This window comes from Chrysochloris asiatica, unplaced genomic scaffold (assembly GCF_000296735.1).
Source record: "Chrysochloris asiatica unplaced genomic scaffold, ChrAsi1.0 scaffold00249, whole genome shotgun sequence".
Lineage (NCBI taxonomy): Eukaryota > Metazoa > Chordata > Mammalia > Afrosoricida > Chrysochloridae > Chrysochloris > Chrysochloris asiatica.
The window spans coordinates 4,061,695-4,087,005 of record NW_006408767.1 but is presented as its reverse complement, the minus strand read 5'-3'; the positions used below and the strand labels follow the sequence as shown (position 1 = coordinate 4,087,005).

The following is a 25,311-nucleotide window of genomic DNA, read 5'->3' as shown; positions in this document are numbered from 1 at the left end:
TCTCCTCCCCATGCAATATACCTAGGCACTTTGTCAAAAATCAATTAGCTGTATGTGGATGGGTTAATTTCTGGATTCTCGATTCTGTTCCATTGATCAATGTATCTTTCATTGTACCAGTACCAGGCTGTTTTGACCACTGTAGCCATGTAGTAAATTTTGAAATCTAAATATTCCAAGTATGTAGTTCAGAGTTCTGGGGCCATCCTCTGAGCCTGCTTCATCTGGTATTCTGTGTTGTTGCTGATGGAGCTCCTTACTGCACATCTACCCAATCCACCATCTTTTTTGTTCTCAACAGTTGCTTTCTTGCTTGCTGAGAAATCAGTTTAATCGTATTGGTTTTCCTTTGCAGATAACTTCATTTTTCTTGAGCTGCTCTCAGAAGTCTTTCTTTGTCTTTGATTTTGGAAATTTTTATTATGTCTTAGTGATTTTCTTTTGGGGTATATGCTGTTTGGGGTTCATTCACCTTGAATGTATTATTGTTTTTCATGATGTTAGGGAAATTTTTTTCCAACAACTCTTCAACAATTTTCTCTGTGTTTTTTTGTTTTATATTGTTTTTGTTTGTTTCTTTGTCTCTTCCTGTTCTGGAATTCTGATAACACATAAGTTGATGACATTCCACTAATAGATTAGTATTGAGAAATTTGTCTTCAGACTCACTAGTCCCATCTTCCATTGATTCAATTCTGCTCCTCTGCCCTTTCAGTGTATTATCTAATTCTGAAGTGTTAGTCTTAATATTCTGTATTTCTTTTTGCTGTCTTTATGGTTTCTCATTTTTCAGTTATTTTGACAGTTTGTTCTTGTAGTGTTTTCCTGAATTCTTCTTTTTGTCTATATTTTCTTTTATTTCATCTAGAGCGTTCGTGATCTTTCTCTCAACCTAATAATTCTTTTGACTCCTTACCAGATAACTCTAATGCCATTTCCTCCTTAGAAAGGTCTTATGATTCAATATTTTATTCACTTGTGTTTGGTAAGTCTGAGTTTGAACCATTCTCTTGTTTCTTCATGCAAACGGAAATTATCTACGGTTTCCAAGACATTATAGTGTTGTTATAGTTACATTTAACTCATTATTGTATGCTGGTGTGTTCCTAGATACACACCACCACCTGTCTCAGGTGGGTGTGATAGAAAATGGAAGTGTGTGTTGCAGTTTTCTATCTACTGTTTGTGTAGCACAGTTAAGGGCAGATTTGGCTGATGTTGGCTGTTGTCTACCAATGATCAGGTGGTATAGGAGCAGTCAGTGGCCCTCATTAGTGGGTGGGGCTGTAGAAAGTATGGGTGTGACCAGGAAATGTGGGACAGTTGCTGTCTCCCATCAGGTGGAACAAAAAAGAAAAATATCCAAGAGTAACAAAAAGAAAATCATAAAGAAAAAAATTGGGGGGGGGGGGGAACAGGCAAACAACAAGAAGAAGAAAAAAATTTAATAACTAAAAAGAAAAGGGAAAACAACTAAAAGCATGGGAAGACAAAAGGAAAAACAATATACAATAAGCAAAACTAGAGAGGAGGAAAAAAGAAAAGAGAATAATAAAGTAAAACAATGTGAAAACTAAAAGAAAGAAAAAGAAGAGAGAAAAGAAAAAGGAAAGCAAGCAAGAAAGAACAAAAACAAGAGAAGGGAAAGAAAAGTATAGAAGGAAACAAAGAAATAAAGGAGAAAACTTGGGCAGAGACAGGACACAGAGAAAACACTGTGGGGGCCAGGACACCTGGTATGGGTCAGTGCCATCTGCCAGACAAGGAGCTTATGGGGGTGGGGAGGGAAGAGGGGACACACCTGGTTTTAAATTGAGTTCTGCCAACCTAAATGTTACCTGGTCAGCGCTACCTGTTCCTTAAGTAGTTAATGGTGGGTCAGAGAATGGCTGGGGTCAGGGTGTTTGTTCCCAAGAGGAATTCTTTCAGACCCAGAAGCACTGGGGGCAGGACAGCTGTTTATGGAAGGAGTTCCTGCTCCTTGATGACTGGGGAGCTAACACTGCACGTTCTGCCATTCTAATGAGGCAGAGTTCATGAGCTTCCAGATGAAGGGGTGGTGCACCAGGAACCTGATCCACAAGGGTACAGCTCTGACCTCAGGCAGAGCAGGGACTGTGCTGGAGGTGAGGATTTAGGGGTGTCATCAGCCACCGATGGGATGAGGGTGGGAACTGGCTACACTCTGGTCACCAGGAGTGTGTAGGGAACAAGAGAGGATTGTACCTTTCTCATCACCAGTCACCAATGTGCCTTTGTGTTTTCAGATCTCTGTCTTGATCGAATGCTGCTTGCAAAGGTTCAAGATGGCCAGACCATGTCAGGCCAGGCAACAATTCACCTGTCTGTCTCCTCTTTCACTGCTTTTGCTCTGCTTCTTCTTCTAATCAGTATTCAATCCACTTCTTGCTCCTTTCCTCTGAAGCTCAGGTTCCAGAATTATCATCCATACCTATTTCATTTGGTCTCTAGTGTATTTGTCGTAGAAGGTCTGTTTGTGTAGGCTGTCTACCTAGTCCACCATCTTGCCTTACTCAAAGACTTAGCATTATAATGATAAAGCTTTACAATGGACCCCCAGAAACAGACATTATTGAGAAAGCAATTTTTACAGTGCTTTACCCAAAAATAATCTGTCCTGCCATTGTCCTGTAACTATCCTGTAATAAACTGGAGAGCATGCATGCTTGCAATTAAGTATCTTTAGCCAATCAGGTAATCCCACATGTTATCCACCTATCCCTGCTAATTTCTTGCTTTTTGATAGCCTGCCTTTGACTTCCCTGATTGTCTTTCAGGCAAGTATGATTTTGTAACATTCAATTCTTGATCCAACTGTACAAAAATGTTCCCTCCCTCATTTTGTAGCACAGTGGCCATCATCATTCTGTGAATTAGGTGTCTTCTTGAACCAGATTGTCTCTATCCCTCAACAAACCTTGGTTGCTTTTACTTTAAGCAGATGCCATGATATTGCTCTACAACATTGGCAAGTGACTTTAGCCTCTTGAGTCAATTTCAGAATATGCTCAGTGAATGTCAGCCATTCTTATTGTCTGGGAGAAGTGGGAACTTCCAACACTGGGCTGAACAGGAACAAGAACCCTGACCACTGGGCGGTGCCAGTGTCTCACAAGACTTCCATATAGCCAGGAGCAGCCTGTTTGAAGTACAGGGATCTCACTCTGCCCCCCACCCTAGACTTCCGATATATGGGTTGGGTAGAGTGAGGGCACACAGCCTGGCTCCTTGGGTCCAAAGTCCGCCCCTGACTGCTTAGTCGGCAGGCTCTGATCCAGGTCTTCCTCAGGCTTGGCAACCACCTAGTCCTCTCTCCTCTCCCACCACAGTCTTCTCCAGATCCACCCCCCACCCTCTGGTAGATGACAGCGCCAGGCTGGGTCAGCCTCTGTCTCAGGGCCCCCAACAGCTGAATGCCCAGCTCCTGCATGAAAGGAGGAGATTGCACCCCATGACTCACCCTACACCACTATCCCCATCAAAGTTCCTTGTACCTCTGAAAGCCGGGGTGGGGGTGGGAGTGGGAGTGAAGCAGGTGTAGTACAGTGTAGAGTAGACCTGAAGATAGGCAAGGAGGACATAAGGGGACTGGAAGACCAAGGTGTAGCCTGGGAAGACAGCCTCTTCTACTCCTGTCACCTGTGGGTGGGGTCTTCTCCAGCCTCACTTCTGTGACCAGCCCCTGTCTGGTCTAATCCAAGGGTCTCTGTCCTAGGGAGGGCAGTGCTTTCATTCATCTGTTCATTCAAAAATCGTTCAGTGAGTACATACTAGTGCCAGGCATTGTTCTAAAGTCCTGCAGAATAAGATAAAAATCCCTCTCTTCTTGGAACAAATGTTCTAGAGATTTGCTTCTGGCAACTGGAATCTGAAGACTTCTCTAGGAGGCAGAGTGGCTGCAGAGTGGCTCCCGACACACTGTCTTCTCTCTCATCCTGAGGTGCAAGATGCTACTACTGACCTACCCAGTCTCCCAGGCTCGCCTTTTAAATGTGTGGCGGTGCCAGGTGAACAGGGGAAATTACCTGATTTGAAGCCCATGCTCCCAACTACCCACTGGGACTGTAGGGTCACAAGAGTTGGTGTTTCACCTGCTCTTCCTCAACCCACTAAGGACCCCAGGTCCCAGGGATGCAGCAAGAATCCAGAAGGCAGCCACCTGGGACTGGGGCCCTCTATGGGAGGTCTTAGCAGTCTTCTGCTCTGACAGACCCTGACTAAAACTTGATCTTCACCAGCCCAGTGGATTACTCCAGGGTCCCAGGTACAGCTCTTATTTACGCTACTCATTACTGGCAGGCTGGCAGAGGAATGCATTGTCACCCACCAGGTGAGGGAAGGGCTCAATGCAGACTAGAAATGGGAGTCAGAGAGAGTTTCCATGTGTGCTCCCTAACTGAGCTGCACTCTACACCCACAGCATCCCTGCCTGCCTGTCGCTCAAGTCTCAAGTCCCAGGTCTGAATCCAACCCAGATTTGTGTCCCTAAGTCCCTACACTGACTTTAGAGTCAAACAGACCTTGCACCTACGAACCATATGACTGCTGGACAGTGACTGAGCCTTACTCTCAAGTGGCATCAGAATGCCTACCTCTCTGGGGTGTTATAGAGATTCAACAACACAGTGTGCAGAGCACATAGCTCCAGCTGGCATGTAAACTACCTAGGAAGTGCAGTCCCCTCAGCAGGTGTACCCTGACACAGGATATCTAAGCCCCCTGGCAGCTCCTCCATCCAGATCAAACAGATGAATGTTTGGGACACCTAAGTGTTTTCAGGGCTTCCAAATGAGGGCAAAAATGTAGAGGTCCCCTTGTACCTGGTCACACACCTGAGCACACACCCATGTAAAAGCATGCACACAAAAACAAATATACTACACACAACATAAAATACACTTACTACACTATACATACAACATACCACATAAACTCACACATTTATACATACAATACACACACACACACAGTGACAGATTACCCAATCAGCCAACTAAGTCTGTACTTACTTACTTATCTGTAGTGAACAATTTCACACTTTTTCACCACATCAAAGATTTTGTTTCTAGGTATAACTAGCGTCTGTCTCTCTCCCAGCCCCACGACACCTTTCCACAAATTCAAAGCCTCTTCAATTTACAAACCCTAATGGATAGAGTATCCAATAAACAAAGTAAGCATGGGCTTACTTGTGTTTACTTAATAATCTGAACAGTTTCATATGTTTTCCAAAACAACTTTATGAAATTATTCACTACAAATTAGTTAGCACAAGTAAACCCATGCATACATTCTTTACTATGTAATTCACATCTGCATGCACCACACACCCACATTCCTTCCCTGGAAAATACAAAGCCCATGCCAGACCTCCACAGTCTGGACAATGCCCTCACCTGGTGGCAGGTAGATTTATAATTTTTGGTATGGTACCCAAAAAGCTCACCAGCTTCATAGCCTAAAGAGTTAGGGCAAAGGTCTTTCTCTCCCCTCCCCTGTCCTGACCAACACTCAGCTCTTGCTTACTCGTTCGGCCCTTACCCCACCTTCCATACACCCTTTCCCTCAACAACCCACCTAGTCTGGCTTGGACATCCCAGCCCTGCACCTTGAGACCACATGGTGTGAATTGGGGTTGTTCGCTGGTTGAAGACATTCTGAGTACAGACATAACAAGGATAGAGACAGGACCAGAGAGTGAGGACTTGACCATGCTCACAAATCCCCAAGGTGCAAGGTGAGCCTGAACTTTGGCTGTACCCACATGTCTGTCAGCCCCCTGTGCTCCTGCCTATCCACAGTCCATGACAACCGCCTGCCTGACCTACCCCCATCAACTGCCGGGACACCTGGGTGTGAGCCCTCAGCCATCAGTCACCAAGTAGCCCCTCACACAAAGCTGTTCTTCTGCTAGCCCTTCTGTGGCTTCCTCTACCCCGACTCTCCCCTGCTCCTCAGGGCACACAAGCACCTCCAGGCTCACAGCCTCGGGGTGATGGCTCTGAGTCCTGGAGCTGAACCATCTGAACAGCGGGCAAAGATGCCCCCTTTTCTTCTACCTGCTCTGGGTTGCAGAAACGAACCCTCGAGGGACCAAGGTCTCTACTTCCAATACCCACCCTACCCCAGGATGACCTGTGGAAACAGTCACATTTGTCTTTGAAGCATGGTTACCAAAAACTTACCTGAGAGTAATTGGGAGAGTTGGGTAAGAAACAGCTCTGAGGGCTCTGGAAGCCTTTAGATCATACCCTCATTTACAAACCAACCTGTCCCCAGCCTACAGTGGTCCACTGGCTCCTTGTGATGGGCATCAGCTGATGCTTGAGTGGCCACTACACCCACCACTCCTCCCAGGAGCTCTGTGTCCTCACAGGATCACACACACACACACATATACACACCACACACATACATACTACACACACACCTCACACACGTATACATCACAGCACGCATACATATATCACACATGCATGTGCAGTACACGTGTGTCACACCACACATACATATATGTCACATATTTGCAGGTGGCGCACATGTGTCACACCATGCACGCCCCCACATATGTGCATGCAGCACGCATGGGTCACACAACACACATGCATAGCACTGCACACACATGTATGTGTGGCCATACATACATCATTTATATACCCACTACATGTATGTGCATGCCACACATGTATGTCAAACATCTACACCATATACACACCACCTACCACATGCATGCCTCACACGTGTTACATCACACAATGTGTGCACCACACATGCATACCTAAGATACATATATACATCACACACATCATACACGCATACATTGTGCTACACACACCACATATACACCTATACCACACACATGTATGCACTGCACACACCATATACACATATACAACACACACTACATATACATCATACAGCACACAAACAACACACAGCATATACATATGCCATAAACACACATCACCCACACGCATGTATATAGCACACATACACACCTCACATATACATATACACCACACAATACGCCACACCACACACACATATACCACAGACACATCACACACACCACATATACATCACACACCTGCACATATATACCACCCATACCACAAACACACTCATATCACAGACAACACACACTATACACACTACATACTGCCCCCAGGACATCTGTTTAGATGTTTGTCTCTAGTAAGGGAAATGTTCACCTTCTTTAGTCCAGACTTTTTTGTAATCAAGGTCAGTGAAGTCCAGCTGCAGTCAGGCACCCAATGAGCTGTGGTCACAGTGTGCCCAAAGGTGGGTGGGTCCATATGGAGACCCAACCAGCTAGGGTCAGAATGTATCTGGGCAAAGGTCAAGATGAGTCCAAGATTGAAAGGAACAGTGTGGGTCAGGACTTCCTGGCCAGTGCAGGGTGGGGTTCTACATTGGGTAAGGGACAAGAGTATGGTCCACACTTGTAATCAGTGTCGAAACAGCATTGTTGTTGTTGAGTGCAATCGAGTCAGTTCCGACTCACAGCAACCCGATATAGGGTGTCTGAGGCTTCAAATCTTTGCAGGAACAGAAAACCTCATCTTCTCTGAAGCAGGTGGGGTGCTTGCTTGATTTGCCAACCTTGTAGTTTTCAGTCCAATGCTTATCCTATGGCTGCTGCTCACAGTCCAATGCTTATCGTATTATTAGAGTGCTGCCCAGAAAATCTCCATGATCCTGGAGGGCTGGACTCTGGGTCTTGCATCCCCTTAGGACCACTTTGTAACCTCCAAACAGTCCCAAGTGGCTCTTACTCCCCTGAGCCCAGGCCCTATGCACTGGATCTCTGTGGGCCAGTTGGGCGCACACACACACAGTATGTCCTGAATGCAGACACTCAGCCCCATCTTGGTGAGAGGTGTACCCTCCCAGCACCAATGGAGTCTCCTCGGGATAATTATTTATTATTCATAGTCATCAGCAAATTCATTAATTATTCATATGATCCTTAATTATGATCCTTAACAATAAGAGCAGTAAATAGCAGAAAAGTCCTTGAGGTGCCTAAGGCCCAGGCCGGGTACCTCCGGGCAGTTAGACCAGCTAATGCCCCCAGGGCAGGGTGGGACCACAGGCCCCCCTTCACTGCCCGGCCTTGCCCCTGCTCCTCCCACTGGGGCCCAGGAGACTGCAAGAGGAGATGGTCCTAGGGCTGGGAAGGAGCTGAGCTATCCATGACCATGACCTTCTGGGCATTAGAAAGGAGGGGCCCAAGCCATTCTCTGAGCCTGGGTGAGCTATGTGTCCACCAAGGGCAGCCTCACTAACTGCCTGGGTCTGAGCCGTGTCTGTGCAGGGGCTGGGAGGTGAGTGCCCCCAGCTGGCCTGGCAGGGAGAGGCGTCGGGTAGGGCCGTCTTGGAGGAGCTCTGGGGCCCCTGAGGGGAGCTCCTCACAAGCCATGAACTGGGAAACCTGCAAAGAACACTGAATGTTAGTGGGCAAGGAACCATGGAAGGATGAGACGGGGACAGAAGGAATGGGTGGACAGAAAGGAGGACTTAAATCTGGGACAGAGATGGTTAAAGGCAGACAGCCTGGGACCACCAAAGGAGGTGTTGAGGTTCGAAGAGAGAAATTAGTTCTCAGGGCACAAGAGCAAAACAGGGGAGTAGAAGAGCATTCCAAGCTGATACAGCCCAGGACTCAGGACACATTTCAGGCCATAACCTCTTCCTTCCCTGGGGAACATAAAACCCAAACCAAACTCACTGCCATAGAGTCAATTCTGACTCATAGTGACCCAATATAAGGTTACGGGAGCAGACAGCCTCATCTTTCTCCCGTGGAACTGCTGGTGGGTTTAAACCACCAACCAGTAATCCAGTGCTTATCCTACATCACCACCAGGAAGCAAAGCTGAATCCAACTCCAGCCCAGGATAAAGAAACCCTACAAGCTGGAGCAGCAAAAGAGACAAGTTCCTTCCTTCAGTTGAGAAAGAACTTAGGGACCAATAAACAGACAGGCTGGGCCAGGGCTGCAGAGGCCAAGCTGAGACACAGACAGAGGGTCTGTGTGCTGTGAGTACGCTGGTGTGATCTTGGCGGGGGAGGCTGTGAGGGGAGACTGGCACATTCGCTGACGTGGGCCCTGGTGTCTGAAAACAGGAGCAGGCAGCATATGGGAGGGGAGCGGATGCCAGAGGAGGCCGAGAGGGAGAGAAGGAGGGAGCAGATCAAGGCTGAGCAGGCAGCTAGAGGAACCTCCTCTCAGGGGCCCTAAAGAACCACTCAGAGGTGTCCCAGACAGGAAGCAAAGGGCAGCAGAGGCCCCTTGTCCAGGAGGACGGCAGACATGAAGGCCCAGGAAGCCTCTTTCTGAGCTTGGCCTCAACAACCAGGGAACAAAGCCTGTGGAATGACCAGTGCTGACTGAGGTCCAGGGTCCACTTGGAGTCGGGGTAGGGGGTGCAGACCACAACAAGTCCTGGAGTCACACCAGCAGGTAGTGTCCCCTCTGCATACCACGTCTCAGGCTCCAGCATGTTCTCTCTGGGAGACCATGGTCCTGAGACCACACGTGGCCCACTCAGCAGGCACGAGTAGAGCTGGTATTTCAGACTGCGCGGCAGCACATACCACTGAGGCCTCTTTTCCCATGGCTGGTGCCCACTGGCACAAAAGCTGTTGGAGGGTGGGGACAGCAGAGAGAGGAGCCCGGCAAAGGGCAGATCAGGCCAGAAAAGGCAGGGCTGGGGCCTTGGTTCGTACCTGAGAGAGCGAGTCCAGGGCGAGGATGGGCATGGGGCTGACAGGCAGCAGAGGGGAGGTGGAGGTGGGGCCAGGTCCTGGGGAGGTCACAGCACTGTAGGCGGGTGGAACCAGTGTCATCTGCCTCTGTAACAGCTGCAGCACAGTGGCCATATCTGAACTCAGCCGGGTCTCTAGTCTGAGAGGAGGAAGGAACAGGGTGGGCAGACATGTTGGCTAGGTGGGTCTCCAGGGAAGAGGAAACATTGTTCACTGTGATTCAGGAATCACTCTCCTGAGGAGCCGACTGGTCATCCTGGGTATCCTCAGCTTCTGGAGTGGCTGCTGCTGCTCTGGATCAGCTCTGGTGGAAGGAGAGGGCCTAGCTGCCCGCCACATAAATATGACCAAACAGAGTAAACGCTCTTCCCTGTAAACTAAACTACCACCCGCAACCCACACCCAAGATCACACGTGAGTCCTGCTTCAGCCCCTTGTGCACACCCACACACACAGCGCCAGGCTGAGCGGCCACCCTGGCCTCACCTGTTGAGCTGCCTCTGAAGAGCATCCAGCCTGCTCTCTATGTCCCCTCGAGGCCGGCGGCCAGGACTGGAAAGGGGGATATTGAGGAGGCTGGGGGTGGTGGCAGGGCAACGAGGCAGCTCCTGGTACTGACGGCCCCGGCTGTCCCCCCAGAAGCTGAAAATGTTGGACACTCCTGAGAAAGCACCTGGAGCCAGAGAGTTGAGATGAGGCTAGATCGATCCCTACCCGACACACTGCCCACTCTGGTTCCTGCCCAGTCTGGCCTGGACCATACCTGACAGGGGGTTACAAGTGTCACTGCGCTTCTCACAGTCCTCAGTCAGTGGCTCCCCACCTGGCAGCTCACCAGGGGGCCTGGGATTGGAGAAGGGGACCAGGCGCAGTGGGCTAGAATTTTGGCCTGGACCCTCATCGTCACTGTTCTCAGGGCTGGAGGGGCCACTGGATGGGCTCTCCCCCCACAGTCCCCCTGGCTGGTGCCGGCTACTTGACCCTGCCCCGGTGCAGCCTGGTCCCAAGGCCGACACCTCCCCTGGCTGCTCCATGTCTGTGAAAAACAGAACAGAGAAGGCCTCTGAGCGAGAGACGTGGTGGAAGAGGTAAGAGCTAGCTTGGTCTGTCCCCAGTTGTCTCCTGTACTTTCTCCAAACCACACTCAAGCAGACTGATCAAATGGGGGGCTCTTCTCCACCCTCAGACTCATGGGTCCTCTGCCCCCACCACCAACTCTCTTGCCCTTCCTTGTCGGCAGCACCCACAGAACCCAGCCCTGTGAAGACCAAAGAGACCCAGGCACTGCCCTTGCCAGAGGAGGTGACTCTGAGGTAGACTCCTAAGGACAGGGTGAGGGGAGGGGAACACAAGAGGAGGCAGGGATGCCATGGGGCCCAGCAGTACTCCCTCTCCTTGCCTCACCCTTGTCTATACGCCTGTGGAATGACAGCTTCCGCCTGCGTTGCCTACTGAAACCGTCAAGCTCTGTGCTGCCCGGAGAGCCAGGGATCATGTTGGTCTGCAACCAAAACCAGGCTCAGAACCTGCTGCACCCCATCCCACCGAGTCAGGCCCAGTCCCTCACTCACACAGGGCAACTGGTGATGGGGCTGGGAGAGTGGCCACATGGACTCCATGATCAGGTCTGGCCACTGCTAAGGCCAGAACGAGAGCCGCACTTACATCGCCACACAGCTGCATCCCAGTGGGGAGGCTATGCGGGAGGCCACTCACATCTCGAAGGTTGAAGGTTATTTCCAGGCTGGACCAGAAATGATCTGAGAACTCAGGGTACATGTCCAGCACCTCGAGCAGGTCATCCCGGTGAATCTTGTGCAGGTCGCAGTAGGTGAGAGCACGTACGTCCCCATTGGACTTGCCAGGCCGCGCATACAAGTTCAGGGGCTCTCCGAAGATGTCATTCTTCCCTGCCAGCAGGAGTTGGGAGATAGGGCTCAAGGTGAGGGCAGCTCTCCTCCCCGGGAACAACCTTCAGGACCTAGTCCTACCCACCCAGCACTCAGCCAGTCTGGTCTCTCCCTGCTCCCCACAGGACAGGGGCCTAATGTCGCTGTGCTCCCAGGGACTGGGGCCTGCCTGCAAGGCTTGTCCAATGGCTCCACTCTACCTGTAGTCCTGACATCCCTGGGTCCTACTTCTACCCCTAAACTCTACATCATAAACACCCTCCTGTTTGGATCACCAACCCCTTAAAGTTGTATTTTCCAAATTACAGATCTTAACACCTTACTGAAAAGAAACAGAGTGTTATAGCTTAGCAAACCTAGAACAGAAAGTACCAGAATGCATAAGGCCCAAGTATAACAGGGTCAAGTAAATAAAGGAATCGTTGATTTTAGTGGCGTGTAGGGTGTGTTTGTGGAGGGAGTATGTGTTTGTATTGACTGAGATACAAAATTCTGCAAGTGGGCAAAAAAGTAGACACATCTTCCCTAAGGAGTAAGGGCAAAGAATGGTCAAGCAGAGCACAGGAGGTCCCCAATGCCAGACGCACCTATCTGCAGGTACAGTGGGGAGAAATGAAGAATGTGAAGAAAGGGGCAGGATACCCTTTGCCTTGGAGGACAGGTAAGGTTGCAGCCTGAGGCTGTGGTACCCACAGGCCCCTCATGAACCCAATTCTAAAACTAAGCCAAACCAACTGCCATCAAGTCAATTCTGACTCATCACATCCCTATATAGGATTTCCAAGACTGTATATCTTTATAGGAACAGACAGCCTCATCTGTCTCCTTAGGAGTAATTGATGGGCTCGAAACGCTGACCTTGTGGCTAACAACCCACTGTCTAACCCACAGCGCCACCAGAGCTCCTTTCATGGACCCAATGCATAAGCCCAAATGGACCTTCCTCCTGCCACCACCCACCTCAAAGGGTCTGATTTTATCCTGCTCTGAGGAAACAAGTGAATTTGGCTGCCTGTGGGGAGAACAAGGGAAAGGGGAATTGGGTAGAGGCCAGCAGCCCCTCCCACCCCAACAGATGGAGCTTCTCTTGGCTGCCTGCCTTGGGGGAACCCCTGAGCATGAGCATCTCTTAGGCCTCTGGCCACTCTACCTCGGGTCCAGCCCCCACTTCCACCATACCTAGGATGGCCACAACAACATCGCCCCGTAGTATCTCGATGGAGCCTCGGGAAATAAAGTAGAGGGCAGTGAGCAGGTCCCCTGCATGCACTAGCGTGTCCCCGGGTGGCGCATGGGTCGTCTTGAACTTCATGGCTAGAGCCCGCAGGCAGCCCTTGGTGGCCCCATGGAAGGGTTTGCAGTGCTGTAGCAGTGAGCGGTTCAGGTGCAGGCAGATGTCAGCTTGCAGGCACTCAGGGAATCCCTTCAGCACCTGGGGAATGAGGGCGACAGCTCAGCATCTACTCACAACCCTGAAGCCCCTACTCCCCACTTCACCCTCCACCTCGGAAAACCCCATCCTTCTAGGCTTGACTTTCCTTTCCACACCAACTGCCAGGTGTGCTGTGCCACCTTGGGATACCCCTCACCTTTTCCTATTTGTACAGAGGACACTTGCCTCTAGTTCAAGGCAAGGTGCTACCTGTCATAAGGGTTAAATGTGGCAGCCCACATGGAAGTGTCTGCCCCACCAGTGGAGCCCATCTGTTACACAGTGAGTACATGGGCAAAGTGGGCAATCATGCCTCTCAGGTCGTCCTTAGCACTAAGGGACCATCTAGGCCACCAGGTAATGCCCTGGCTGGTGAAGTGGGCTCACTCAGCCAAGGGGCGCCCTATTTTCCCCACTCTCTCTCTCGTCAAGTCAATGGCTTACCGCATTCATGTCGATGCCATTGGTGTAGGACCAGGCATGCTGGAAGTACTCCTCAAGGCGCTGCCGCAGTGGATTGGGAATCTGGTGGAATCGGATGAACTCCCGCACACGCAGCATCTGCGTGTGGTAGCGCGCAGTACCTGAGTATAGTCGCTGGATGATAGCTGAAACATTGCCGAAGATGCTGGCGTACATAAGCGCTGGTGGGGACGGACGGGGCAGGCTGTCAGTGTCTGTGGGACCCACTAACAACCCCTGTACCATATCAACAACACACACCGGCATGTGTGCTGTCACGGTGGAAACACACACACATAGAAGCATGAATATGCAAACACACAAGCCAAGTCCTCAGCTTTCCTTTCCAGCCTTGCCTTACTCTTCTGCCCTGCTACCCCATGATCGACCCATAGCGCACTCACTGCCCTCCACCTTGAGTCACTCTAGGTGACATCGGCTTGTGCCCGCCTGCCCCCACAGGCCCACTCACAGCCAATGAGCATGACGCAGATGGAGAAGATCTTCTCTGAATTGGTGTTGGGAGAGACATTGCCGAAGCCCACACTGGTGAGGCTGCTGAAGGTGAAGTAGAGCGCAGTGACGTACTTATCCTTGATGGAGGGGCCACCCAGGCCACTGCTGTTGTAGGGCTTGCCAATCTGGTCACCCAGGTTGTGCAGCCAGCCGATGCGCGAGTCCATGTGTGGCTGCTCCATGTTGCCGATGGCGTACCAGATGCAGGCCAGCCAGTGCGCAATGAGCGCGAAGGTGCACATGAGCAGAAAGAGCACAGCTGCCCCATACTCTGAGTAGCGGTCCAGCTTCCGTGCCACACGCACCAGCCGCAGCAGCCGTGCCGTCTTCAGCAACCCAATCAGCTGGAGGGAGAGGGGCCATCAGTGTGAGGGCAAACCATCAATGGGCTACTGAGGGCTGCATGGCTCTGCTGTCCTCATATTCAGAGGGGACATCCAAAATGAAATCACAAAGACCTCCCAGAATCGCCTCCTAATACCTGGTGGTGGTGGTGGCTGTGTGCCATCAAGTCAGTTCAGGCTCATAGCAAACCTACATAGGATTTCCAAGACTATAAATCTTTATGGGAGCAGAAAGCCTCATCTTTCTCCCATGGAGCAGCTGGTAGATTTGAACTGCTGACCTTGCAATTAGCAGCCCAGCTCATAATCCACTACACTACCAGGGTTCATTTCCTAATAACTAGAGCTATCTTTTATGAGTGCCTATAGCAAGGTGAGGAGGCCTGGGGTGGCGCTGTGGGTTAATGTGGCAGCAGACTGCAAAGCCGTTTGAACTGCAAGGTCGGCGGTTCAAGCTCACCAGCTGCTCCTCGGAAACCCTATACAGGGTGGCTATGGGTCAGAATTGCCTGGACGGCACTTAACAACAACAACAATAGCAAGGTGAAGGGACCGTGGTAGTACAGTAAGTTGCTAGTTGGGCTGCTAACTGTTAAGGTCAACAGTTGGAATCTGCCAGGCACTCTGCAGGCAAAACATGAAGTTCTCTGCTCCCATAAAGATTCACAGGGTCACTTTGAGTCAGACTGCCTCGACGGCATAAACCACCCAGGACAGAGGTCTCACAGATCTGTGCTAGCTTATGGTAGTTTTTGTTAAGTGCCATCGAGTGGGTTCCAACTCACAGAGATACTGTGTAGGGTTTCTGAGGAGCAGCTGGTGGGTGGTTAGCAGTCCAGTGCTTACCCTACACCACCACACCATGCTGAGAATGAGGGGACCATCTGACAGCCACAGCCACCCCCCACTAGCTTACAGGGTCCTTTGTGCACATTAGAAATGGTGGGCCTTTGAGGGTGGAGTAGAGGAAGCAGCAGAGTTGAGTAGAACACCGCCGTGACTCTTTAGCCCTCTATCTCTGTCTACTCCCACCCACCACCTCCCACCACCTTCTCTCCTGTCCCCACTTGTTCTTGTCCCTCTCTGCCTCCTTGCCAGCCCCACCTCCTCAGAGCCAGAGCCGAAGATGAGCAGGTCAAAGGGGATGGCAGCCACCATGTCAATGAGGAACCAGCCCTTGAAGTAGTGGACGGCAATGCGGCCCGGATGGCTGACCACCTCCTCATTGGCGTTGACGTAGGTGGTGCGGAAGTTGATGAGGATGTCCACAATGAACATAATATCTACGATGAGGTCCACCACAGCCAGTGGCTGGCAGGCATAGCCACAGTCAGGGGCCGGGGGACCTTCCTCGGTCTCCTTCAGCAAGAAGGCGGCTGAGTAGGGCGTGAAGACAGCTGTGTAGATGACCAACAGCAGGATGAGCCAGTCCCACACCGCCTTGAAGGGGCTGTAGTGCAGGATGGTCCAGCGGTGGATCCGTGGCGCCTGTAGCTTGTACTCGGGCAGCACATCCGCGCCCAGGGACAGCACCTACCAGCAGGGAAAGGGCAAGGAGGGATATTGTCCCATGGGGTGTAAGGCAGGAGTGGCCAGGCCAGGGGACCTCAAGAGGGATGATAGCTCTGCTGAGGTCTCTAAAGAATAGCTCAAGCAGAGGGGTAGCAAAAAAGACTCAGTCTAAATGTCTACCCCTCAGCCAAATGTCTACAGCAACTGGCTACCCTTAGACCTGGGAGTACAGTTCCCAGAATGCCATGTAACACACAGACCGTAGCTAGCTCTAGTTAGACTGGGAGCTCCAGCACACCTGAGTTGAGAGCATTAAGCAGTAACACCCAGAAGCAAAGCTGTCCACCAGCAAAAGCAGTCTCACACGTGCAGGCTACAGCTCTACCAAGCAACCATGCCTGTGGAAGAGGTCACCCCCATGCGTAGCCTCAGTCCAGAAAACGGTGGAAGGTCTGAGGCTCCCAGTCTACACGATGGCTTCAGGGGCCATCACCTCAGTTTATACAATGGTGACAGTGTCACTGCTGGGCAGTCCGGGTCTAAAGGCCCCTTGATGCCACTGGCCCAAAGGTACCAGCACCTCCCCCACCCCGTCCCCCACCCCCGCCCCCCACATCTCAGATCCCTTAGCTTCCCAAGGAAGGAAAGGCCAAAACACTCAGTCTTCTGATCTCTTAGTCCATCTCCACTGTGATCCAGGGCAGACCTTAGCCCTCCCCTCAAATCTACAAAGGGACACTAGAAGATCTAAGCTAGTCCACATGTATAGAGGGATCTGCATACCAACAAACTCTAGGGAGCAAGGCAAACATAGCCTGCACAAAGACTCACACTCAAAGAGACCCCCACAATAGCCTGCGGAGGGAGGACAAGCTGAGGCCGCCTCCCCACTCTGCCCCAGCACCTATCTCAGACATATGACTCAACCCAAGACCTCCCCTCCATCAAGCTCTCCAGCCTGTACCCTGCATCCTGAACCTCAGCCTTGCCCAGCACTACTCCCAAAGTCCCACTTGTCAGGGTCCCACCTGGTCTCCCTGACTCATATTCATGCCAGGGGTCTCTGGACTCAACTTCACAAGATGGAGCTTTTTGAAGAATATTCTAAAGCAAGAATGGGGACCTTCCATCCCACGTAATCATTTGGTGTGACCCTGCTGAGGCAACCACTGTTCCAGTCATCACATTGTTTAAAGTGCCATCAAGTTGATTCCAACTCATAGCGACCCTGAATAGGGTTTTAAAGGAGCAGCTAGTGAGTATAAACCACCAACCTAGTGGTTCAAACTGACCTTGTAGTCCAGCGCTTTATCCCAAATTGTCACACCAGGATTCCAGCCATCACATTGTTGTTGTTGTTGTGTGCCATTGAATCAGTTCTGACCCATAGCAACCCTGTATAGGGTTTCCCAGGAGTGGCTGGTTGGACCTTATAGTTCAAAAGACTTTGCGGTCCAGTGCATGAGCCCACAGGGCCACACCAGGACTCCTAGCCACCACATTAGGGGGAGTTACTTAAATGTCTGACCAAATATAACAGGCTACTTTTTAAGTCGATAATTTTGTATGGCCCTCAAATGATATTATAAATTTTCACAGAAAAGAAGTTCCCCAGCCCTGTCCTAGTGGAAAGACTTGGACATTAAGATGCATCACAGTTAGGGGACTGGCACCTGGAGCTCCAGATGTGCCAACAGCTGGACACTGGGCAGCAGAGGCATGTGTAAGGGCTCATAGGCTCCCACCTCTACACTGCTTTCAGCCTAAGATGCTTCTCTTAAAGCAGGGGCTACATTTTCACAGGTAGTGGTCTTTCAGGAGTCAGGTGAGGATTAAAGTAAGGAATCACCTGGGACCCAACAGGCAAAGGAGCCCAACTCCTAAAGCAGGACTCCTCCCTACCAAGAGGCCAGGTTTCCTGGGGGATATGCTGGACCAAACACATCAGTGACCCTTTTTCAAGTTTACCTACACACATGTATACACATGGACCAGCATGGGGTGCAATGTCTAGAACCACTGACTTCATTTTCACAACTCTGAGACACTCACTGTCCATATGGCCTTGGGGCAGCTACTTAACCCCTCTCCACACATTTCCCTATAGAATAACCCATTAGCCACTAACCCATTGCCATCAGGTAGATTCTGATTTACTCTAGGAGCTCATTTAAGCTAAATTCCAGGTCCTCTCTTGAGGGGAAGAAGTCTACTACCTGTACGCATTCTCCTAGGAAAGGACCCGGGACTTACCTGGGACCACCTTCTCCCGCCCCCCCCGGCCCCCCCCTCCCCCCCGGCCACATATGCACCAAGGTCCCACTCAGTGAGGAGGGGTGGTGGGAGGGGAGATTCCCTCCTCTAGCCCTTCTCTCTCCCTCCACTTCCCAGAGCCACTTCATTCCTACACCAGAGGGCCCCGGTGACATTGTGATGCCTACAAAGTTAGCTGGACCATGGCCCAGCTAGCAGCACTCCAGGCTCACCACAGAGGTAATCCAGGCCCCTCAGCTTAGCATGCTCTCTCATCTACCCAGAGTCCTCAGACCCTACCCTCCTGGACTCCAGCTCCAAACCTGAAGCCTCCCCATGCCTCCTATACCCAAGACCCATGTAGCACCATGGCGTGAGCAGTAGTGCAGTCCAAGTGCCTCCCACACCTGCTGCCCAAACCCTCTCACTGTCCTACCAGCCTTCCCTCCGTTTCCCACGAGCCCCTGTGTGCCCACTGCATCCCCCGTCTCCCCTCCCTTTGCATTCTGAGCTAGAAAGCTGTGGGCCACAGAAGCCATAGCATGGGTAAGCCCCTGGAAGAAAGCACTGCCACCCAAGTGCCAGGCCTAAAGAAACTCTAGCAGAAGACAAGAGTGGTGAGCAGGGCTGCAGATACCATGCCCCTTGCACTGCCTACTTCTCAGAAACCCTCTGCTGACCTGGTTCCACCAATGGCTAGAGCCCCCTGGCCCCTGCCCAGCTCACTGGTTTCCTGCCTCAGTGCCCCAGCCCCAGGAGGGAGAGAGCTGTGGGTCACCTACCTCCTGGGCCACGAGGCTGGAGATGCGCACAGCCCGCCTCACTCGGCCTTTCTGGGCCCTGGCCTGCAGAGTCCCTGTCCCACTGGCCTTCCCTGATGTGGCCGCCATGGAGGGCTGGGCTCTCCCGGCCTGCCGTCTTGGGCCCCAGGGCCTGGCCAGCCCCCCACCTTCGCCCCCACAGCACACCCAGCCCAGGCTGTGCCCCAGAGGCCAGTAGACTGGCTCCCAGGGCAGTCTCTGGCATGAAGCCAGGGTGGCCAGGACTGAGCCCCAAAAGCTGGGGTCACCCTGTCCGTATGCGTGGGTAGCAGCCCACCAGGCTCACTCTGCTCATGGCCCCCAGGTGTGGGCCTTGCTGCCAGGGTACTGCGCTCTGCCCGCACCGGCAGTCCAGCAGCGCGGCCGCAGTCAGAACCTCCACTCCAGCAGCCCGCCCCTCCTCTTCCACAATCCCCACCCCCACCGGCCCGCCATGCCCGCCCCTGAGCCTGGTGCCAGGCCCGTGGCCCCCTCCCCCACAGCCTGCTCCAGGGCTCTGCTGCAGCTGATCCTGCAGCCCGGCCCCTCCCCCTCTGCCTGGCAGCTGGCCTGTCACCACAGATTAATGGTCTCTCCGACACCCCGCCTTGCCTGTCCGAGTGAGAGTGGAGCCAGAATCAGACAGAGACACCCAGAGATGGAGAGACAGCCACTATGACCTGCACAGCCAGAAGCAGAGACCCGTGCGAACATGCATGGCAGATGCCAGAGGCTCTAGGTGGCAAAGCAGGGGGTGGAGGTCAGACAGCTAGACATGGGACCTGGGGTGAGGGGGCCAATTCTGGAGTTAAGACCAGGGAGCTGAAGCGTGGCAGGGGCCCAGAGCACAAGAGACAACAGGAGCAAAGGCAGGAGCAGACAGGGAGGTCAGCCCTGTCCCGGTAGCTCCCCCCAGGACAGTAGCAGTAGTATGACAGGTTTCTCACTCACTGGCACTGGGCAAGAGAGGGGATGAAGCTGGGATGGACTGGGGAGTGGAAGCACTGCAGATGACCACACTGGCAGGGCTCAATGCTCAAGAGGGGGCCTCGTCCCCCGGGAAGTGGTAGACAATGCCCCAAAACGTTGCCAGCCTTCTCAGGTTATGACACAGGGACTTGATCCTCTTCATATCTTTTCACCCACACCAGACTTTCCCCTCCTCCAAACATGTAGGAAGATGCCCCAGGGTGGGGGTGGAGTGGGCATCCCAGACCACACTTGGTAGGATGGCCTCCATGCTGTGCCTGGCTCTTTCCCTTGGCCTAGCAGAATTAGCATCCTCCTGACTTCCCTCACCACCACCTCCCCCCTTCAATGATCACTTCTAATCTGAAGTCTCCTATTGGTTTGCCCCCAATACCCACTTCACATGCACCCTGGCAAAACACTGTACATTCCCATAGCTGCCTTCTGCACCCACCACATCCCTTCTAAGTCTGGCCTTCTCTGCCCAGCCTCAAAGCCTGTCCTCTCACCTTGCATCCTCTAAGCCACACAGCCATCAATTTGTCCTCTGGGTCTGCCCTTTCCCCTACGCTCGCCCCTCCAGTCTGCCTTTCTCCAGGACCTCTCAGACTGCTCTCTGGACCATTCAGCTCTAAAATAGCCCCTCTAAATTTGTACACCCTCACATGTCCCTCACTGGCCAGTCCCTCCATCCCCTCTTCTTGACTTCAGGCATCCCCCTTCCTAGCCAAATGCCTGCCCACCTCATCCCCTCCCTCCAAGGTCCTTCAAGGTGAAGTAAGAACTGATGGGCTCCTACCTGGGTGACCTTCTCAGTGACGTTGTGGGTTCGCTCCTTTATTTTGGGTGCTATGATCTCCCGGTCACTGGTAGGTGAAGCCAGGAAGGGGTCGCCCTTGAGGTCCACAAAGTTGAGGGTGATTTGGGGGATCTTGCTAATAGTGCGGTAGCGCACAAGGTCCGAATCTGACGTGGAGTTAAGCAATCCACTGCGCAGGGGGTGCATGGCCCCTGAGATGGAGAGGGAGAGCAAGGTCAGGCTAGTAGGGAGGAGTCAGAGGGCAGCCAGGTCATCATCAGGAAGAGCTATGGTGAACACTGGGCCCGGGACATGTCAGGGACACCAGAGAAACAGGAAAGTCAATAAGAGCAGTTCAGGAAACAAGGGGTCACCAAGAAACAGCCTGGTCCAGCAGCTCCAAGGAACAAATCATAACAAAACTGAGTAATGGCAGACAAGGAAGACACTCCCAAGAAAGGACTGGTCAGCGGGCAGTAGACCTGGCCAGAGGGACACAGGTCCAGGGTGCCTCTCCTGCCTCTCAGACTCTCTATGGTCATCCTAGCTCCAAGCTGTCTTGGGAAGCCAGATCCAGGAGCCTCTGCAGGCTCTGTGACTATAAAAATGTAATAAGATAAATGAATATTTAATGGGATAAAAGGCCTCTTATGGGATTAAATAAGTGGTTAACAGGATTTCCACCTCCCAGGCACAAGCCGGAAGGATAAGCAGACATGGTGTTGGGCATTGACTCCACTGGGCACCAGGGTCAGTCCTCTGCTGGGGCCTCACCTGTGCTGGCGTGGTGTGGTGGTGGTGGCGGCAGCACCCCAGAGCGCATGGCCTCAATGTCATCGGCTGAGGAGGCACGACGCACACTGGCAAAGCTCTCTCTAGAACGGGTCCGGGCCAGGCTGCAAGTGGAGCCGGAGGCATCGGGGTTGAGACTGTGCGCCAGCGGTGAGTGTGGGCCGGGTGTGGAACTGGGACCCACAAGGGCAAGCTGCTCCTCAGCCGGCAAAGGCCCAGCCACATGGTTATCCAGTGCTGTCACCTCATCCAGGGCCAGCGACTCGTTGGGCGCAGCGGGCGTCAGGTCCACATCCACCACCACAGCTCCTGTGGCCCCCGTACCACCTGTACCGCCAGGTCGTGAGGACGAGTCCCGAGCAGTCAGAGCCAGCAACGCCGGCAGTTTCAGGCGGAAGGTCTTGGCACGACCTATGGAAGAATGGTGCTGGAGAGGTCTGGGGGCTGAAGCCCCAGCAGCCAGGGCCAAGGCAGTGGCAGTCAGCACCCCTGAATTCCCCTGCACAGGCCTTACTTACAGTTTAAAAAACATTTCTAGAATATAATCTAAATCTAAGACTTGAGATACCATAGACTAGCATTTTTTGAGCTGGCATGGTGGCCGTTACCCCTGATTAACACCACTGGGTAGGCATCATTATCACCATTAGGTAGAAGAGAAGCGGCAGCATCAATGAGCCAGCCATGTGATGCAGTAATGGAGCCTAGACCCGAACTGGAGTGTCATTGTCACCTTTCCCCCAGGCCCTATAGCCTTTTGAGGCATCTACAGAACAAGTGGGGTCAGAAATATTAATGTTAACACTTTAGAACCAAGAGGTACAATATTTGCCATGAATCTGAGGGGCAAATTCAACTTTAGGAAGACATCCTGGGAGGAAGGGGACCAGAGCTCTGAGCCTAGGAGTCACTAAGGGGATAAGAGGAGACCATCAAGGTCAGCAAATCCTCAAAGTCTTCCAGGACACCTCTCCTAGACAAGCCAAGGTCACAGTAGGGAATGCGACCAGTCCCGTCCAGTCCCAGTGGATGGAAGCCACAGAGAGGGACTGAAGTCCATGCAAGACAGTTTCCCAGAGACCAGAGGGCACACTCGGAGGTGGTCTGGGACATCTGGGGAGGGTGTGCCCCCACAAGGAGCTGCTCAGGGACAGGCTGAGAGAGGAGGCTGGTCTCAGGGGGTGATGTGGGGAAACCCAAACAGGTATGGATAGGAAGCAGGGGCTATCCTGCCCCAAGAATCTATGACTCTGGACCCTGTCACTCCACCCGTCTGTCCATCCTGGGCCAAGCAGGCCCAGTCTATCTCCTCAGTGTCTCTATCTCCTCAGTGTCTCTGAAGGGCCTTGGCAGCCTCATGACCTCAGCAAAGGGAGACATGAGGTTGTACTTACCTGGGGCGAGCCAGCTAGTGGGGGCCCCGCGGTGATTAGTGTCCCGAGCTGGGGAGCCCACCATGTCCTTCTCCATCACCACCTCGAAGTTGAGGATGAACATGATGACGGCCCCATCCTCATTCTTCACGGGCACCACATCCACCAGACATAGGAAGCAGCTCCCTGCAGGTGGGCAGGCATAGCCACTGTGAAGCCTGCATACCCTCAGTGGGGCTGGGCAGAACCAGGTCGGGGAGACCTTTTTTTCTATTCATTCCTTTTTCCTATACTCCCAGTCCATCTCTGCTTTTCCCCTCGTGTAAGGCCGAGTGGCATGGTGGTTAAGCCCACAAACTTTAGCCCCAGAATTGCAGTGTTCAAATCTCAGCTCTGCTACTTAAGGATCTGTGCAGTTTTCTATGTGTCTTATTTTCCTCGTCTATAAAATGGGAATAATCATAAATCTTTTCTCAGGAATTGTAAAAGATTCCATAAATCGATGCATACTAAGTAGTTAGAGAAATGCCTGCACATACTATAACAGTTAAGGTGGCTCTTTGTGTTGTCGTTAAAGTGGCATTGAGTCGGCGCCAACTCAGAGCAACCCTGTGTAGGGTTTCCAAGAAACAGCTGGTGAGTTTGAATCGCCAACCTTGTGGTTAGCAGTCCCATGCTGGTCCTGCAGTGCCACACCAGGAGCTAAGTCTTTGTTCTCACTGGTTCAGTATCCACAGGTTGTGTCAGCCCATAACTAGGTAAGTACAGAAAGTGAGAGCAAGAGTTTCAAAACATTTACAACAACTTGGCATTGCCACAAGGTCCAAGCATGTGAATGTGTTATTTCCCAGAAGTAATGATCTGTAACAATGTTATAAATAAAGAAAACTGATCCTTCACTAAAGAATTGGAGAAGCACTCTCTCTAAATCTTTCAGCTGTTTCTCTTTCCTTGACTTTTTCCCTCCCAGGCTCTCTCTGGTCACCAAAGACCTACACCAGGAGAAGTCAGTCCTTTCAGAAGCTCACTCTTAGATAAGCCAGGCCCAATTTTCCCTGTCTCTCTCTGCTCTCCATTCAGTGTAGTGGCCCCAACACCCTCGCCACTGCTGACTTCTAAAGTAGATTCCTGTCAAGCTCTCAGTCCACAAAAGGCCAAACTCAGAACCCACTGCCCTTGTGAAGTTCCCTTAGTGAACCAAGAAGCCCATTAAAACCCAGTACTTCCCTCTTTCTGGACCCTGTAAGGCCCCGAGCATATTCCACACTCTCCTACTGTCTTTTCCATATCTCAGCTCAACCTGTGTTCACCCATTTTCCTTGAACTTTAGGAGCCTAACTCTTCAGGGGTCTTGTCCTTAAGCATAGGACCTGGAACCAGAGATATTCACAAGAGGCAATGAGGAGGGGCAGAAGGTAGGACAAACACCGTGTTCTCTCAGCTTCCATAACTGCCTTGGGCTGCTCCCATCCCTCTATTCCCCTCAGATCCATCCCTAATTCCAGGCAGCAATAGGGGTGATGGCAGTGGGGCTTTGAGTCAAGGGCAAGGGCTGACACCCCCAGCATTTGGTGGCACTGCTTGATGACTCTGCCAATAAGGCCAAAGGGTTAGGAGCTGCTTCAGCAGCAGCCTGAAGGACCATGAGGGAACTGACTCTTGGGGCATGCTGACCAGGCTAGGGGAGGATCTGCCAGGGATGGGGCTGAGATCAAGATCAGGAAGGTCAGATTCCTAACAGCTGCAGAGTCACCTTGCAGTGAGCTTCCACGAAACCAACTTAGATAGGATGGCACTGGGTGAGAGGCTAGAGCAGATGAGGGTCTTCCAGGAATGCTTTGCCACCCTGCCCCCTTTCACTCATCACACCAGCGCCACAGCTCCACCTCTCCTGTCCACTGACCTCCAGCCTCAGACACAGCCTTGGCTGAAGCATAGCTGTGGTGTTGAGAGGCCGCAGGGCCAGCCCAGCGGGAGACCGTTTGGCACCCAGACAGCCCGCCTAGAGTTTATGCCCTAATATGGTGATGGCCAGCCACGGCCTGAACGGAGACTGGCCCTCCTCAGACCTCAGCAGAGGCCAGAGACCAGGAGGTAGCAGCTTTAAAGACCACAGCACGTACCCCCAGAATCCCAGCAATTCAGATCACCAGTCCTTGTAAATCCTCATTCCTCACCAGGAAACACATCTCAGAAAAATCCAGAGTCTAGAACTTCAGGATGGCCTAGAGACTGCCCCCAACACAAAGCCACAAAAATACTGAACCTAAGGCCTCCCCGCCCCACCTCCATTTCAATTCCAACTTCTCATCAAGAACAGCATTCTGAAGTTCACC

The 25,311-nt window shown here is 52.0% G+C and overlaps 1 protein-coding gene across 2 annotated transcripts in view; it reads right to left on the bottom strand.

Moving 5' to 3' along the window:
* Nucleotides 1-7,941: 7,941 nt before the first annotated feature.
* KCNH2 (potassium voltage-gated channel, subfamily H (eag-related), member 2) overlaps nucleotides 7,942-25,311 on the bottom strand; it is a 39,110-nt gene continuing 21,740 nt past the window's right edge. Inside the window, exons 3-15 of one of the 2 annotated variants that reach the window (XM_006873696.1) lie at nucleotides 22,997-23,161; nucleotides 21,585-22,013; nucleotides 20,811-21,022; nucleotides 15,582-16,010; nucleotides 14,090-14,477; nucleotides 13,600-13,799; nucleotides 12,903-13,155; nucleotides 11,530-11,723; nucleotides 11,218-11,314; nucleotides 10,577-10,849; nucleotides 10,300-10,486; nucleotides 9,775-9,952; nucleotides 7,942-8,476 (exon numbers count right to left, since the gene is read on the bottom strand). In XM_006873696.1, coding sequence (XP_006873758.1) covers nucleotides 8,327-8,476; nucleotides 9,775-9,952; nucleotides 10,300-10,486; nucleotides 10,577-10,849; nucleotides 11,218-11,314; nucleotides 11,530-11,723; nucleotides 12,903-13,155; nucleotides 13,600-13,799; nucleotides 14,090-14,477; nucleotides 15,582-16,010; nucleotides 20,811-21,022; nucleotides 21,585-22,013; nucleotides 22,997-23,161 — 3,155 coding nt within the window. In that variant the 3' untranslated portion in view covers nucleotides 7,942-8,326. Of the gene's footprint in view, nucleotides 8,477-9,774; nucleotides 9,953-10,299; nucleotides 10,487-10,576; nucleotides 10,850-11,217; nucleotides 11,315-11,529; nucleotides 11,724-12,902; nucleotides 13,156-13,599; nucleotides 13,800-14,089; nucleotides 14,478-15,581; nucleotides 16,011-19,024; nucleotides 19,460-20,810; nucleotides 21,023-21,584; nucleotides 22,014-22,996; nucleotides 23,162-25,311 lie in introns of those variants that run through there. The other variant, XM_006873697.1, reaches the window with a different exon arrangement.